General features: G+C 53.7%; 1 protein-coding gene across 1 annotated transcript; it reads right to left on the bottom strand.

The window, feature by feature from the left end:
* Positions 1-281: 281 nt before the first annotated feature.
* trmt112 (tRNA methyltransferase activator subunit 11-2) lies at positions 282-10,541 on the bottom strand. The gene is made up of 4 exons (XM_072245492.1): positions 10,307-10,541; positions 4,596-4,697; positions 3,645-3,737; positions 282-648 (listed from the first exon to the last, which is right to left on the bottom strand). The coding sequence occupies exons 1-4, from the start codon at positions 10,379-10,381 to the stop codon at positions 547-549; spliced, it is 372 nt and encodes a 123-aa protein (XP_072101593.1). The 5' UTR covers positions 10,382-10,541; the 3' UTR covers positions 282-546.
* Between the last annotated feature and the right edge of the window lie 2,370 nt (positions 10,542-12,911).

The raw sequence follows: 12,911 nt of genomic DNA, 5'->3' as shown, positions 1-12,911 counted from the left end.
AAGAACTGAAATTCCTAATTCTAACTTTGGACGAGGCAGCCATCATGTGCAAAGTAAGATCCCGAAGGCCACAGAGGGAGCGCGCAGCTGCCCTTGGGTCAGAGTCGCGAAGCCTTCTGCAGTCAAGCAGCCCCGACTGCGGCAACAGCGAGTCGGCGGCTGAAGGTTTCGCAGTCGAGTCTTTGAATGAGCAAAGGACTCTCGTTTTTAAGACAAATCGATTAATTTATTTTAAATAACGACTGCCCCTTGCAGCTGGGGCAACCCTTCCAACCCCCTCCCCCAGCCAGTTTTCCTGCAACCCACAGCCGCCCCGCCCTAGCGCCGCGCTCGCCCCCCCAACACAGGCGTACGTCTGTTCTGACGTACAGGAGCGCAGCGGTTTCCCGGGAGCGCCACGTCCCCACGCCATGAACAGTTCCAGAGCTTCAAGCTGAAGCAGGACCCCCCCCACCCCCACCGGCCGTCTGGTACTGCAAGGTGGGGGGGGACACGAACGTCAACAGGGGAACCCAGATCGAGCTGGGCAATCATCGCGAGGGCGGATTAGGCCTCGTCCTCGTTCAACAGCATGTTTGGAATTCCTTTCGAGATGGGGAATTCTCGGCCAGATTCCGGGCATTTCAAGACTCCTTCCACTACCTCTACCTGGAACGACAAAAGCAACCAGCTTAGAAGAGAGCAGCCCGAAACGGGACACGTACGTGTTTCATCACATACGCCCAAATGACAGAACGAAGCTAATGTGTTCTCCTCTGCCCCAAACCTGACCTGTTCCACAAAAGGCTGGAGGAACTCAGCAGGCCAGGCAGCAGCTACGCAAAAGAGCACAGTTGACATTTCGGGCCGAGAGTCCCCACGCGACTCCCCTGTCCATTCGTCCCTCCCCCCACTGACCTCCCTCCCGGAACTTATCCTCGCAAGCGAAACAAGTGCCACACCTGCCCCTACGCCTCCTCCCTCACTACCATCCAGGGCCCCAAACAGTCCTCCCAGGTGAGGCGACACTTCACCTGTGAGTCTGTTGGGGTCATATACTGTGTCCGGTGCTCCCAGCATGGCCTCCGGTATATCGGTGAGACCCGAAGTAGATTGGGAGACCGCTTCGCCAAGCATCTACGCTCCGTCCTCCAGGACTAGCGGGATCTCCCAGTGGTCACCCATTTAATTCCACCTCCCATTCCCATTCCGATATGTCCATCCACTGTCAGCTCAGTAGGATGGAGGTTTTCCATCTGGGTAGCCTCCAACCTGATGGCACGAACATCGATTTTTCAAACCTCTGGTAATGGCCCCCTTCACTATTCCCCATCCCTGTTTCCCTCTGTCACCTCATCTCCTTGCCCGCCCATCGTCTCCCTCTCGTGCTTCCCCGCGCTCTTCTTTCTTCCATGGCCTTCTGTCCTCTCCTGTCAGACTCCCCCTTCTCCAGCCGTGTATCTCTTTCACCAATGGACCTCCCAGCTCTTTACTTCACCCCCCTCACCCTCCCAGTTTCACCCATCACCTTGTGTTTCTCCCTTCCCTTCCCCCCCCACTTCCCATCTCTTCCCCCCCCAGTCCTACCGAAGGGCCTCGCCCCGAAACGTCGGCCGTTTGCCCTCTCCCGTCGACGGCCTGCTGAGTTCCTCCAGCACGTTCTGCACGTTGCTCTGGATTTCCAGCGCCTGCAGGTTCTCCCTTGTCCTTGGCTGGGGCCAGGCTGCCCCGACGCCCCAGCCTGCAGCGTGAGCGGTGGCCGGCGGGGGGGAGCCGCGACGCCCCGGGCCTTCGCCCCACAGAACCGTGAGCCACGCACGGCGAGGCGGACGAGATCCGCCCACAAACACCTCCAAACAGCGAGAGCCGAGCGTCAGACTCTCAGGTGGAGGGGTGTGCCGTTGGAAACACACTGGTGTCAAGAAAGCCCACCGTCATGCTCGGCTGGTCAGGATGTTGGCGACTGGGGCTTCAGGAACGGTCAAAGACAAAAATCGCTTCAAAATATTGTACAACTGAACACTGACTGAACTCATGTTGAAGGACAGTTCACCTCCTGCCTGTTTATTACTTCATTTTATTGTCTCCCCTGATTTGTACAGATCGTTGGCTTTTTTCCCTGCACAAGGAATGCTGTCTGTCCTGTTGGGCGTGAGTGTTTCCTGTATTTACAATGAATGCCCCATTAAAATGAATCTTGTGGTTCCGCTCGCTGACAAAAATGTACTCAAAAATTTACTATGAATGGTGACTTGGGATAGACACTGGCTTGGGCTAGTTCTCCCTTCCTCACGCACTGCTGAGTTATGGGGTAACAGAGTGAAGCTCCCTCCACACCGTCCCATCACACACTCCCGGGGTCAGACACAGAGTGAAGCTCCCTCCGCATCGTCCCATCACACACTCCCAGGGTCAGACACAGAGTGAAGCTCCCTCCACACCGTCCCATCACACACACCCGGGGTCAGACACAGAGTGAAACTCCCTCCACACCGTCCCATCACACACACACGGGGTCAGACACAGAGTGAAGCTCCCTCCACACCGTCCCATCACACACTCCCGGGGTCAGACACAGAGTGAAGCTCCCTCCGCATCGTCCCATCACACACTCCCGGGGTCAGACACAGAGTGAAGCTCCCTCCACACTGTCCCATCACACACTCCCGGGGTCAGACACAGAGTGAAGCTCCCTCCGCATCGTCCCATCACACACTCCCGGGGTCAGACACAGAGTGGAGCTCCTTCTACACCGTCCCATCACACACTCCCGGGGTCAGACACAGAGTGAAGCTCCCTCCGCATCGTCCCATCACACACTCCCAGGGTCAGACACAGAGTGAAGCTCCCTCCACACCGTCCCATCACACACACCCGGGGTCAGACACAGAGTGAAACTCCCTCCACACCGTCCCATCACACACACACGGGGTCAGACACAGAGTGAAGCTCCCTCCACACCGTCCCATCACACACTCCCGGGGTCAGACACAGAGTGAAGCTCCCTCCGCATCGTCCCATCACACACTCCCGGGGTCAGACACAGAGTGAAGCTCCCTCCACACTGTCCCATCACACACTCCCGGGGTCAGACACAGAGTGAAGCTCCCTCCGCATCGTCCCATCACACACTCCCGGGGTCAGACACAGAGTGGAGCTCCTTCTACACCGTCCCATCACACACTCCCGGGGTCAGACACAGACTGAAGCTCCCTCCGCACCGTCCCATCACACACTCCTGGGGTCAGACACAGAGTGAAGCTCCCTCTACACTGTCCCATCACACACTCCCGGGGTCAGACACAGAGTGAAGCTCCCTCCACACCGTCCCATCACACACTCCCGGGGTCAGACACAGAGTGAAGCTCCCTCCACACCGTCCCATCACACACTCCCGGGGTCAGACACAGAGTGAAGCTCCCTCTGGGCTGTATATCCCCAGACTGGAGGCGTCCCATTGGCTGAGAGCCAGACAGCGATGGGGATTGAAGGAGCCCATGGCCCTGGGTCTGTGACCATCACTGGGCAGCCTGCACGAAAGTGGGGGGTCCTCACCCCACTGAGCCATCGCGCCCCCACCACTGGTACCCGGCAGCCAGCAAGCCGGACCGTCAGACGGGGAGCCAGCGGGTCGGGGTCTGTGTCCTGGCGGCCGCGGCCCTCACCTCCAGCAGGACGTGATGTAACTTCTGCAGGAAGTCCTCGTCACTCTGACCCGCTTGCGGCAGCTCCTGCGGCAGCCCGTTCCGATGTCCGATCTGTACCCGGGAGGGGGTCGGAGAGGGGGGGGGGGGAGGAGAAGGAAAGGAGAGAGAGAACGGAAAACGGTGAGAAGCCATTCCCCACCGGTAGATTTTTCAGCCCCTGTGGGCAAACAGCCGGGACTGTTTCTGCACCTGCTCCCAGTCTCCATCGACATTAAATCCACGTCCCTTTGGCTGCACACACACACACAAAGTGCAGGAGGAACTCAACAGGTCAGGCGGTGTTTACAGAGGGAAATAATCCAGTCTATATTTTGGGCTGAGACCCTTCTTTGGGACCGGAAAGGGGAGGGAAGGAGGGGGAAGAGGCCAGCATAAGGAGGTAACGGGAGGGGAAGGAGCACAAGCTGGCAGGTGGTAGGTGAGACCGGGTGAGGGGGAAGGTCGGTGGGTGGGAGTGAATGATGTGAGAGGCTGGGAGGTGATGGATAGACGAGGAGTCTCGGCCCGAAACATAGACGGGTTGCTCCTCTCCACAGATGCTGCCTGACCTGCTGAGTCCTCCCAGCATCTTGCGTGCGACCCTTCCAGCGTCTGCAGAGTCTCATGTTTATCACCCTCACCTCCCCCCGGCGGTTCGGCCGCGCCGCACGCCCCCGAAAGAGTAATGGGCGCGAGGCAGGGAGCGGGTTTGGAGAATGAACAGCGATCCTGTGCTGGTAATAAACCGGGTGAGCGCTCGCAGTCGTTTGCCTGGGGCGGGGTATTGAGAACTAGAGGGCGAGAGGGGAGAGATTTGACCGGCTGCTTGTGTCTTGCTGGGCCCCGGACGCCAGAGCGGCGGGCGGAGGGGGCTGGAGAGGAGGGGGCCCCCCGGGGGGAACGACGGCACGCCACACGAGGGGTACTCACGCTCTCCGCCGCCTCCACCAGTGCGTTCCACTCCACCTTTGGGATCATCCGCGTGATGAACTCCTGGTTAAAGTCCACGTTGTTGATTTTCACCTCCGAGGCCTTAACGTTGTTTTTTTTTTTGGCGTGTGATGGGGGAGCGGGGAGAAGACAAGAAGAAAGGAAATCACTGAACTGGGGCGAGGGCACTGCTCCCTCTGAGCTGCGCGAGTGCGCGGCCACGCCACAGCGGAAAGGCTCCCGCGCACGTCGCCTTTGTCGCCGCACGGCTGGGACTCTCTTCGATATGATGTTTCATTGAAGGGCTGTGTAAAAATCTCCCGCTTGGAGCGATGGCTGGTGAGAAACGTGAGGTTGGGTGAGGGTTCTGTTGAATTAAAGGAGAGGGAGGTTGCCCGTCCCAACACGTCACAGACACCAGCAGGAAAACTGGGTTTTAAAACCTAGAAATCTACAGCACATTACAGGCCCTTCAGCCCACAATGTTGTGCTGACCATGTAGCCTACCCTAGAAACCGCCAAGGATTTCCCTACCACGTAGCCCTCTATTTTTCTGATCTCCATCTACCTATCTAAGAGTCTCTTAAAAAACCCGATTGTATCCACTTCCACCACTGTCACCGGCAGCCCATTCCACACACCCACCACTCTCTGAGTAAAAAACTTACCCCTGACATCTCCTCTGTACCTGCTCCCCAGCACCTTAAACCTGTGCCCTCTTGTGACAGCCATTTCAGCCCTGGGAAAAATACCTCTGAGTATCCACACGATCAATGCCTCTCAGCATCTTATACACCTCTATCAGGTCACCTCTCATCCTCCGTCGCTCCAAGGAGAAAAGGCCAAGTTCACTCAACCTATTCTCATAAGGCATGTTCCCAAATCCAGGCAACATCCTTGTAAATCTCCTCTGCACCCTTTCTGTGGTTTCCACATCCTTCCTGTAGTGAGGCGACCAGAACTGAGCACAGTACTCCAAGTGGGGTCTAACTAAGTCCTTATATCGGTGTAACGTTATTAACTTGTAACATTTTTTGAGGACTTACAGTGACTTGGTTCAACATTTTGTTGAATTTGACCCCTAAGACCATAAAACTTAGGATCAGAGTTAGGCCATTCAGCCCATCAAGTCTGCTCCACCATTCCATCATGGCTGATTTATTATCGCTCTCAACCCCATCCTCCTGCCTTCTCCCCGTAACCCCTGACACCATCACTAATCAAGAACCTACCAACCTCCGCTTTAAATGTACCCAGAGTGACTTGGCCTCCACAGCCACCCGTGGCAATGAATTCCACAGATTCACCACGCCCTGGCTGGAAAAATTCCGCCTCATCTCCGTTCTGAAGGGATCTCCTGCTATTCCGAGGCTGTGCCCTCTGGTCATAGACTTGCCCCATGGTAGGAAACATCCTCTCCACGTCCACCCGTCAAGGGTTTTCACCTGAATCGTCCTGGATTATAAATGAATGACGCTGGGACCCTGAACGCGGGTGACCTGACTCGCTCCAGGCCGAGCTGAAGTTAACACTCCCAGATACGCGAGGCACGAAAGGGAGAGACGGTGGGTAAAGCGGGCAGCAAACTGCCCCCCCCCGCCGCATCGGTGACAGACTGAAGGGGTCTTGACGGGCATGTGGCGGGACAGCGGGTGAACAGGGAAATGGGATGGGACCGGTGGGATTTCTCTGAGGGATGGTGTGCATTTAGCTTCACTTGCCCCGTCACTATATTGGTTCCCACAATCAACTGACTCACCTTCAAAGACTCCTCACCTCATACTCTCGATACTTGCTGTTTATTTATTTATTACTATTATTTCTTTAGTTTTGCCTTTGCACATCTTGTTGTTTTCTGCACAATTGGTGAACGCCCAGGTTACGGTGGTTTTTTGTTGATTCTATTATGGTCACTGTTCTGTTGCAGATGGCGCCTGGCCAAGTGGTTAAGGCGTCGGTCTAGTGATCTGAAGGTCGCTAGTTCGAGCCTCAGCTGAGGCAGCGTGTTGTGTCCTTGAGCAAGGCACTGAACCACACTTCGCTCTGCGACGACACCGGTGCCAAGCTGTATGGGTCCTAATGCCCTTCCCTTGGGTTGATTGAATTTCAGTACTCAACTCTGAGTTGAACCCAACATCAGTGGCGTGGGGAGGGGAGACTTGCAGAATGGGCAACTGCCGGTCTTCCATACAACCTTGCCCAGGCCTGCGCCCTGGAAACCTTCCAAGGCGCAAATCCATGGTCTCACGAGACTAACGGATGCCTATATATAGCTGTTGCAGATGTATTCTCAGGGTTCCCACACACAGGGGGCGCTGTAAGCAGGAGGACTGAGAGGCTGCTGTAACCCCACCCACACACAGGGGGACCTGTAAGTGGGAGGACTGACAGGCTGCTGTGACCTCTCCCATACACAGGGGGAGCTGTAAGCAGGAGGACTGAGAGGCTGCTGTTACCCCACCCACACACAGGGGGAGCTGTAAGTGGGAGGACTGACAGGAAGCTGTGACCTCTCCCATACATGGGGGAGGGGGAGCTGTACAGGCTGCTGTTACCACCCCCCCCCCCCACCCCACACGCAGGGAAGCTGTGGGTGGGAGGACTGACAGGCTGTTGTTACCCCTCCCACACACAGGGGGAGTGGTAACCAGGGAGCCTGCAGGTCATCATCAGGTGCCATGCCCAGTTTGAGCTTGGCCCACACACTCCTGTTTCGGGTCAAGTGGATCAATTCATTGGTATTCATTTCCAGTTCTCTGGCTGCTGTCTCCATCATCATTTGTCTTTGTCTTCCTCTTGCTTTCTTCCCTTCAATCTTTTCCGTAATTACCATGCATTCTAACTCCTCTTTCCTAATCACATGTCCAATGAAATCACGTTGCCTTTTCATGATCTCATACATTATTTCTCTTTTTGTGCTTGCTCTGTTCATGACATCCTCGTTAGATATTCGTTTTGTCCATAATATTCTCTGCATCCTCCTCAAAAACCACATCTCTGCTGCTACAATTCATTTCCTCATGTTACTAGATATTGTCCAACATTCTGAGCCATATAACATAACTGGATAAATGTAACATTTCAGTACTCTGAGGCGGGTTGTCATGCCTAGTTCAGTATTGGTCAGTAGACTCTTCATTCTCGTAAAGGTGTCTTTTGCCATCCCTATTCTTGTTTTGACGTCCATGTCGCACCTGCCATCTGATGTCACCCAGCTTCCTAAGTAGCAAAAGTTCTCTACTTGTTTTATGTCTTTCCCGTTTATTCTCAGCCTGCAGATAGAATTCTCCTTCTTTTTGGATATCAGCATACATTCTGTCCTTTTGCAATTGATAGATAGACCCATTTTGCACTTTCTTCAACAACTATATCAATTAAGTTTTGTAGTTCTTCCTCCATACTTGCAATTAACACAGTGTCATCTGCATATCTGAAATTATTGATGTTTTCACCGCCAACTTTGATTCCCAAGATGTCTCTTATTTCTTGTAATATTGTTTCACTGTACACATTAAACAAATCAGGGGAGAAAACACACCCTTGTCTAATCTCCCAGTGGCCACACATTTTAATTCCACATCCCATTCCCATTCTGACATGTCTGTCCACGGCCTCCTCTACTGTAAAGATGAAGCCACACTCAGGTTGGAGGAACAACACCTTATATTCCATCTGGGTAGCCTCCAACCTGATGGCATGAACATTGACTTCTCTAACTTCCGCTAATGCCCCACCTCCCCCTCGTACCCCATCCGTTATTTATTTATATACACACATTCTCTCTCTCACTCTCCTTTTTCTCTCTCTGTCCCTCTCACTATACCCCTTGCCCATCCTCTGGGTTCCCCCACACTTGTCTTTCTTCCCGGACCTCCTATCCCATGAGTCTCTCGTATCCCCTTTTGCCAATCAGCTGTCCAGCTCTTGGCTCCATCCCTCCCCCTCCTGTCTTCTCCCATCATTTTGGATCTCCCCCTCCCCCTCCCACTTTCAAATCCCTTACTAGCTCTTCCTTCAGTTAGTCCTGACGAAGGGTCTCGGCCTGAAACGTCGACTGTACCTCTTCCTACAGATGCTGCCTGGCCTGCTGCGTTCACCAGCAACTTTGATGTGTCTTGCTTGCCTAAAGCCACTCTTGATTTTCGTAAACTGACGCAAGTGAAGCACAATAAGTTATTTGAAATATTACAGGAAACTCTAGATCTATATTCAAAAGACCTCGGCCTAATCAGAAATCTGTACTGGGAACAAACTGCCACTGTAAGAATAGATGGAGAAGTGAGTCAGTTTACGAAAATCAAGCCTGCAGTTACACCTCCCATACACAGGGGGTGATGTATACGGAGGGCGGATGTTACTCCTCCCACCTGCAGGGGGAGCTGTAACCGGGGAGCCTGCAGTTACACCTCCCACACACAGGGGGTGATGTATACGGAGGGCAGATGTTAGTCCTCCCACCTGCAGGGGGGGCTGTAACCGGAGAGCCTGCAGTTACACCTCCCACACACAGGGGGTGATGTAAACGGGAGGGCTGATGTTATTCCTCCCACATGCAAGGGAAGCTGTAACCAGGGAGCCTGCAGTTCAAGCTTGGCCCACACACTCCTGTTTCGGGTCAAGTGGATCAATTCATTGGTATTCATTCCCAGTTCTCTGGCTGCTGTCTCCATCATCATTTGTCTATGTCTTCCTCTTGCTTTCTTCCCTTCAATCTTTCCCATAATTACCGTGCATTCTAACTCCTCTTTCCTAATCACATGTCCAATGAAGTCACGCTGCCTTTTCATGATCTCATACATTATTTCTCTTCACGAAAAGACAGAATGTATGGTGATATCCAAAAAGAAGGAGAATCCTATCTGCAGGCTGAGAATATACGGGGAAGACATAAAACAAGTACAGAACTTTTGCTACTTAGGAAGCTGGGTGACATCAGATGGCAGGTGTGACATGGACATCAAAACAAGAATAGGGATGGCGAAAGACACCTTTACGAGAATGAAGGGTATACTGACCAACACTGAACTAGGCATGACAACCCGCCTCAGAGTACTGAAATGTTACGTTTATCCAGTTATGTTATATGGCTCAGAATGTGGGACAATATCTAGTAACATGAGGAAATGAACTGAAGCAGCAGGGATGTGGTTTTTGAGGAGGATGCAAAGAATATCATGGACGAAATGAATACAGTATCTAACAAGGACGTCATGAATAGAACAAGCCTGCAGTTACACCTCCCATACACAGGGGGTGATGTATGCGGAGGGCAGATGTTAGTCCTCCCACCTGCAGGGGGAGCTGTAACCGGGGAGCCCGCAGTTACACCTCCCATACACAGGGGGTGATGTATGCGGAGGGCAGATGTTAGTCCTCCCACCTGCAGGGGGAGCTGTAACCGGGGAGCCTGCAGTTACACCTCCCATACACAGGGGGTGATGTATGCGGAGGGCAGATGTTAGTCCTCCCACCTGCAGGGGGAGCTGTAACCGGGGAGCCTGCAGTTACACCTCCCATACACAGGGGGTGATGTATATGGGAGGGCTGATGTTACTCCGCCCACATGCGGGTGTGGGAGAGCGGCAGGCAGGTTCCGGGGTCCGCCTTCGGTGTCGCACCGCCACCGCCAGGCCGAATGGCTCAGTAACACGCGGGACCCAGCTCCGTCACTCCCCGCCCGGCCCCAGCCCCAACGCGGACCCCTCGCTCACCTGCAGCAGCAGCGGGTAGCCGCGGCTCACCCCGCGGACGTGCGAGCTCAGTAGGTTGTGCGTCAACAGCTTCATGATGGTAACACGCACAAAATGCTGGTTGCTTAGGCACGACTGACTGGAAATGGCGGTCGGTGCATCCCGTATCCCCTTCCGCCCGGAGTACCGAGGCGCCGAACATCCGTTCCCGTTGGGCACGGCTCCGAAGCCCCTGTAGCGCCGCGCTGTGCCCCGGAGAATGCAAGTCAGTCTCGCAGTGCGGCGCCAACCCACAGCGCCCTCCGTGTCGGGGAGGGGTAACAGCGGCTTGTGTAGTGGTCCTCCTGATTACAGCGCCCTACGTGGCGGGGAGGGGCAACAGCGGCTTGTGTAGTGGTCCTCCTGATTACAGCGCCCTCCGTGTCGGGGAGGGGTAACAGCGGCTTGTGTAGTGGTCCTCCTGTTTACAGCGCCCTACGTGGCGGGGAGGGGCAACAGCGGCCTCTGGATCGGACCTGCCGCTGACAGCGCCATCGGTGGCGGGGAGGGGTAACAGCGGCCTCTAGTTTCCTCTTCATGGTACACACACAAAATGCTGGTGGAACGCAGCAGGCCAGGCAGCATCGATAGGAAGAGGCACAACCATATAACCATTTAACAATTACAGCACGGAAACAGGCCATCTCGGCCCTTCTAGTCCGTGCCGAACTCTTACCCTATCCCATTCCCACCGACCTGCACTCAGCCCATAACCCTCCATTCCTTTCCTGTCCATATAGCTGTCCAATTTAACTTTAAATGACATCAAATCTGCCTCAACCACTTCTGCTGGAAGCTCAGTCGGCGTTTCGGGCTCTTCACGGATTCACTTCTCGCTGCCTCAGTAAAGCTGCCAGCATAATAAGGCTGAGAGGGGATCTTATTGAAACATATAAGATTATTAAGGGATTGGACACGCTGCAGGCAGGAAGCATGGTCCGGCTGATGGATGAGTCCAGAACCAGAGGCCACAGTTTAAGAATTAGGGGTAGGCCATTTAGAACAGAGTTGAGGAAAAACTTTTTCACCCAGAGAGTGGTGGATATATGGAATGCTCTGCCCCAGAAGGCTGTGGAGGCCAAGTCTCTGGATGTTTTCGAAAAAGAGATGGATAGAGCTCTTAAAGATAGCGGAATCAAAGGTTATAGGGATAAGGCAGGAACTGGATACTGATTGTGGATGATCAGCCATGATCACAGTGAATGGCGGTGCTGGCTCGAAGGGCTGAATGGCCTACTCTTGTACCTATTGTCCATTGTCTATTGTCTATAATCCGAGACCCCACCTACCCTGGACATTACCTGTGGGAGGAGCTCATCTGGTCCCTCCCAAAGAGATAGAAGTGAGCCAGGTCTCTCCCCCTCCCCCCATTCTAACCAATTTCTGTGGGAAATCCGTTGAGACCGTCTAGTGCAGGAATCGCAAAGGCATCTGACCGCAAGACCCCACAAAAGATTGTCCAGACTGCTGAGACACTTACTGGGTCTTTCTTTGACCCCAGCCCACCCCCCCAGCTACAGGCAAGAGGTTCTCTCGCATTGAAAGATTCAAGGTACATTTTTTTAGTCAAAGTACATAGTCCGCCAGAGGGAAAGCGGGATCTCCCAGTGGCCACACATTTTAATTCCTCATCCCATTCCCATTCTGACATGTCTATCCACGGCCTCCTCTACTGTAAAGATGAAGCCACACTCAGGTTGGAGGAACAACACCTTATATTCCGTCTGGGTAGCCTCCAACCTGATGGCATGAACATTGACTTCTCTAACTTCCGCTAATGCCCCACCTCCCTCTCGTACCCCATCCGTTATTTACTTTTATAGACACATTCTTTCTCTCACTCTCCTTTTTCTCCCTCTGTCCCTCTGACTATACCCCTTGCCCATCCTCTGGGGTTCCCCCCTCCCCCTTTTTCTTCTCCCTGGGCCTCCTGTCCCATGATTCTCTCGAATCCCCTTTTGCCAATCACCTGTCCAGCTCTTGGCTCCATCCCTCCCCCTCCTGTCTTCTCCTATCATTTTGGATCTCCCCCTCCCCCTCCCACTTTCAAATCTCTTACTAACTCTTCCTTCAGTTAGTCCTGACGAAGGGTCTCGGCCTGAAACGTCGACTACACCTCTTCCTAGAGATGCTGCCTGGCCTGCTGCGTTCACCAGCAACCTTGATGTGTGTTGCTTGAAATTCCAGCATCTGCAGATTTCCTCGTGTTTACATATACAACCCTGAGATTCATCTCCCCCACGAACCCAAGAAAAACTATGGGACACGTTCAAAGAAAATGTCAACCCCCCTCCCACCCCACAAAAAAAACAAATCGCTCAACCGGAAGCAAAAAAAAAGAGCAAAAAGAAACCACAGGTATGAGAGTCCAGGCAGATTCAGTTCAGCTCAGTGTTCATTATTTCCAGGCTGCCCGAGGAGTGACCAGAAACCAGAATCACACATCATAATGTGAGCCACAGAGTCCAACCCGCGAACTGTGTCTAAAACCCAGGGTTTTCTCCGACAGTATCGAGAGAGAAGCCATTCGAACGCTGGGCCCTTCCTCCGTGGAGCAACAGCTGGCGTAGACCATCACACGCAGGCA

This window comes from Mobula birostris, chromosome 28 (assembly GCF_030028105.1).
Source record: "Mobula birostris isolate sMobBir1 chromosome 28, sMobBir1.hap1, whole genome shotgun sequence".
NCBI lineage: Eukaryota > Metazoa > Chordata > Chondrichthyes > Myliobatiformes > Myliobatidae > Mobula > Mobula birostris.
The sequence above is the reverse complement of the archived record's forward strand: the minus strand, read 5'-3'. Positions and strand labels throughout refer to the sequence as shown.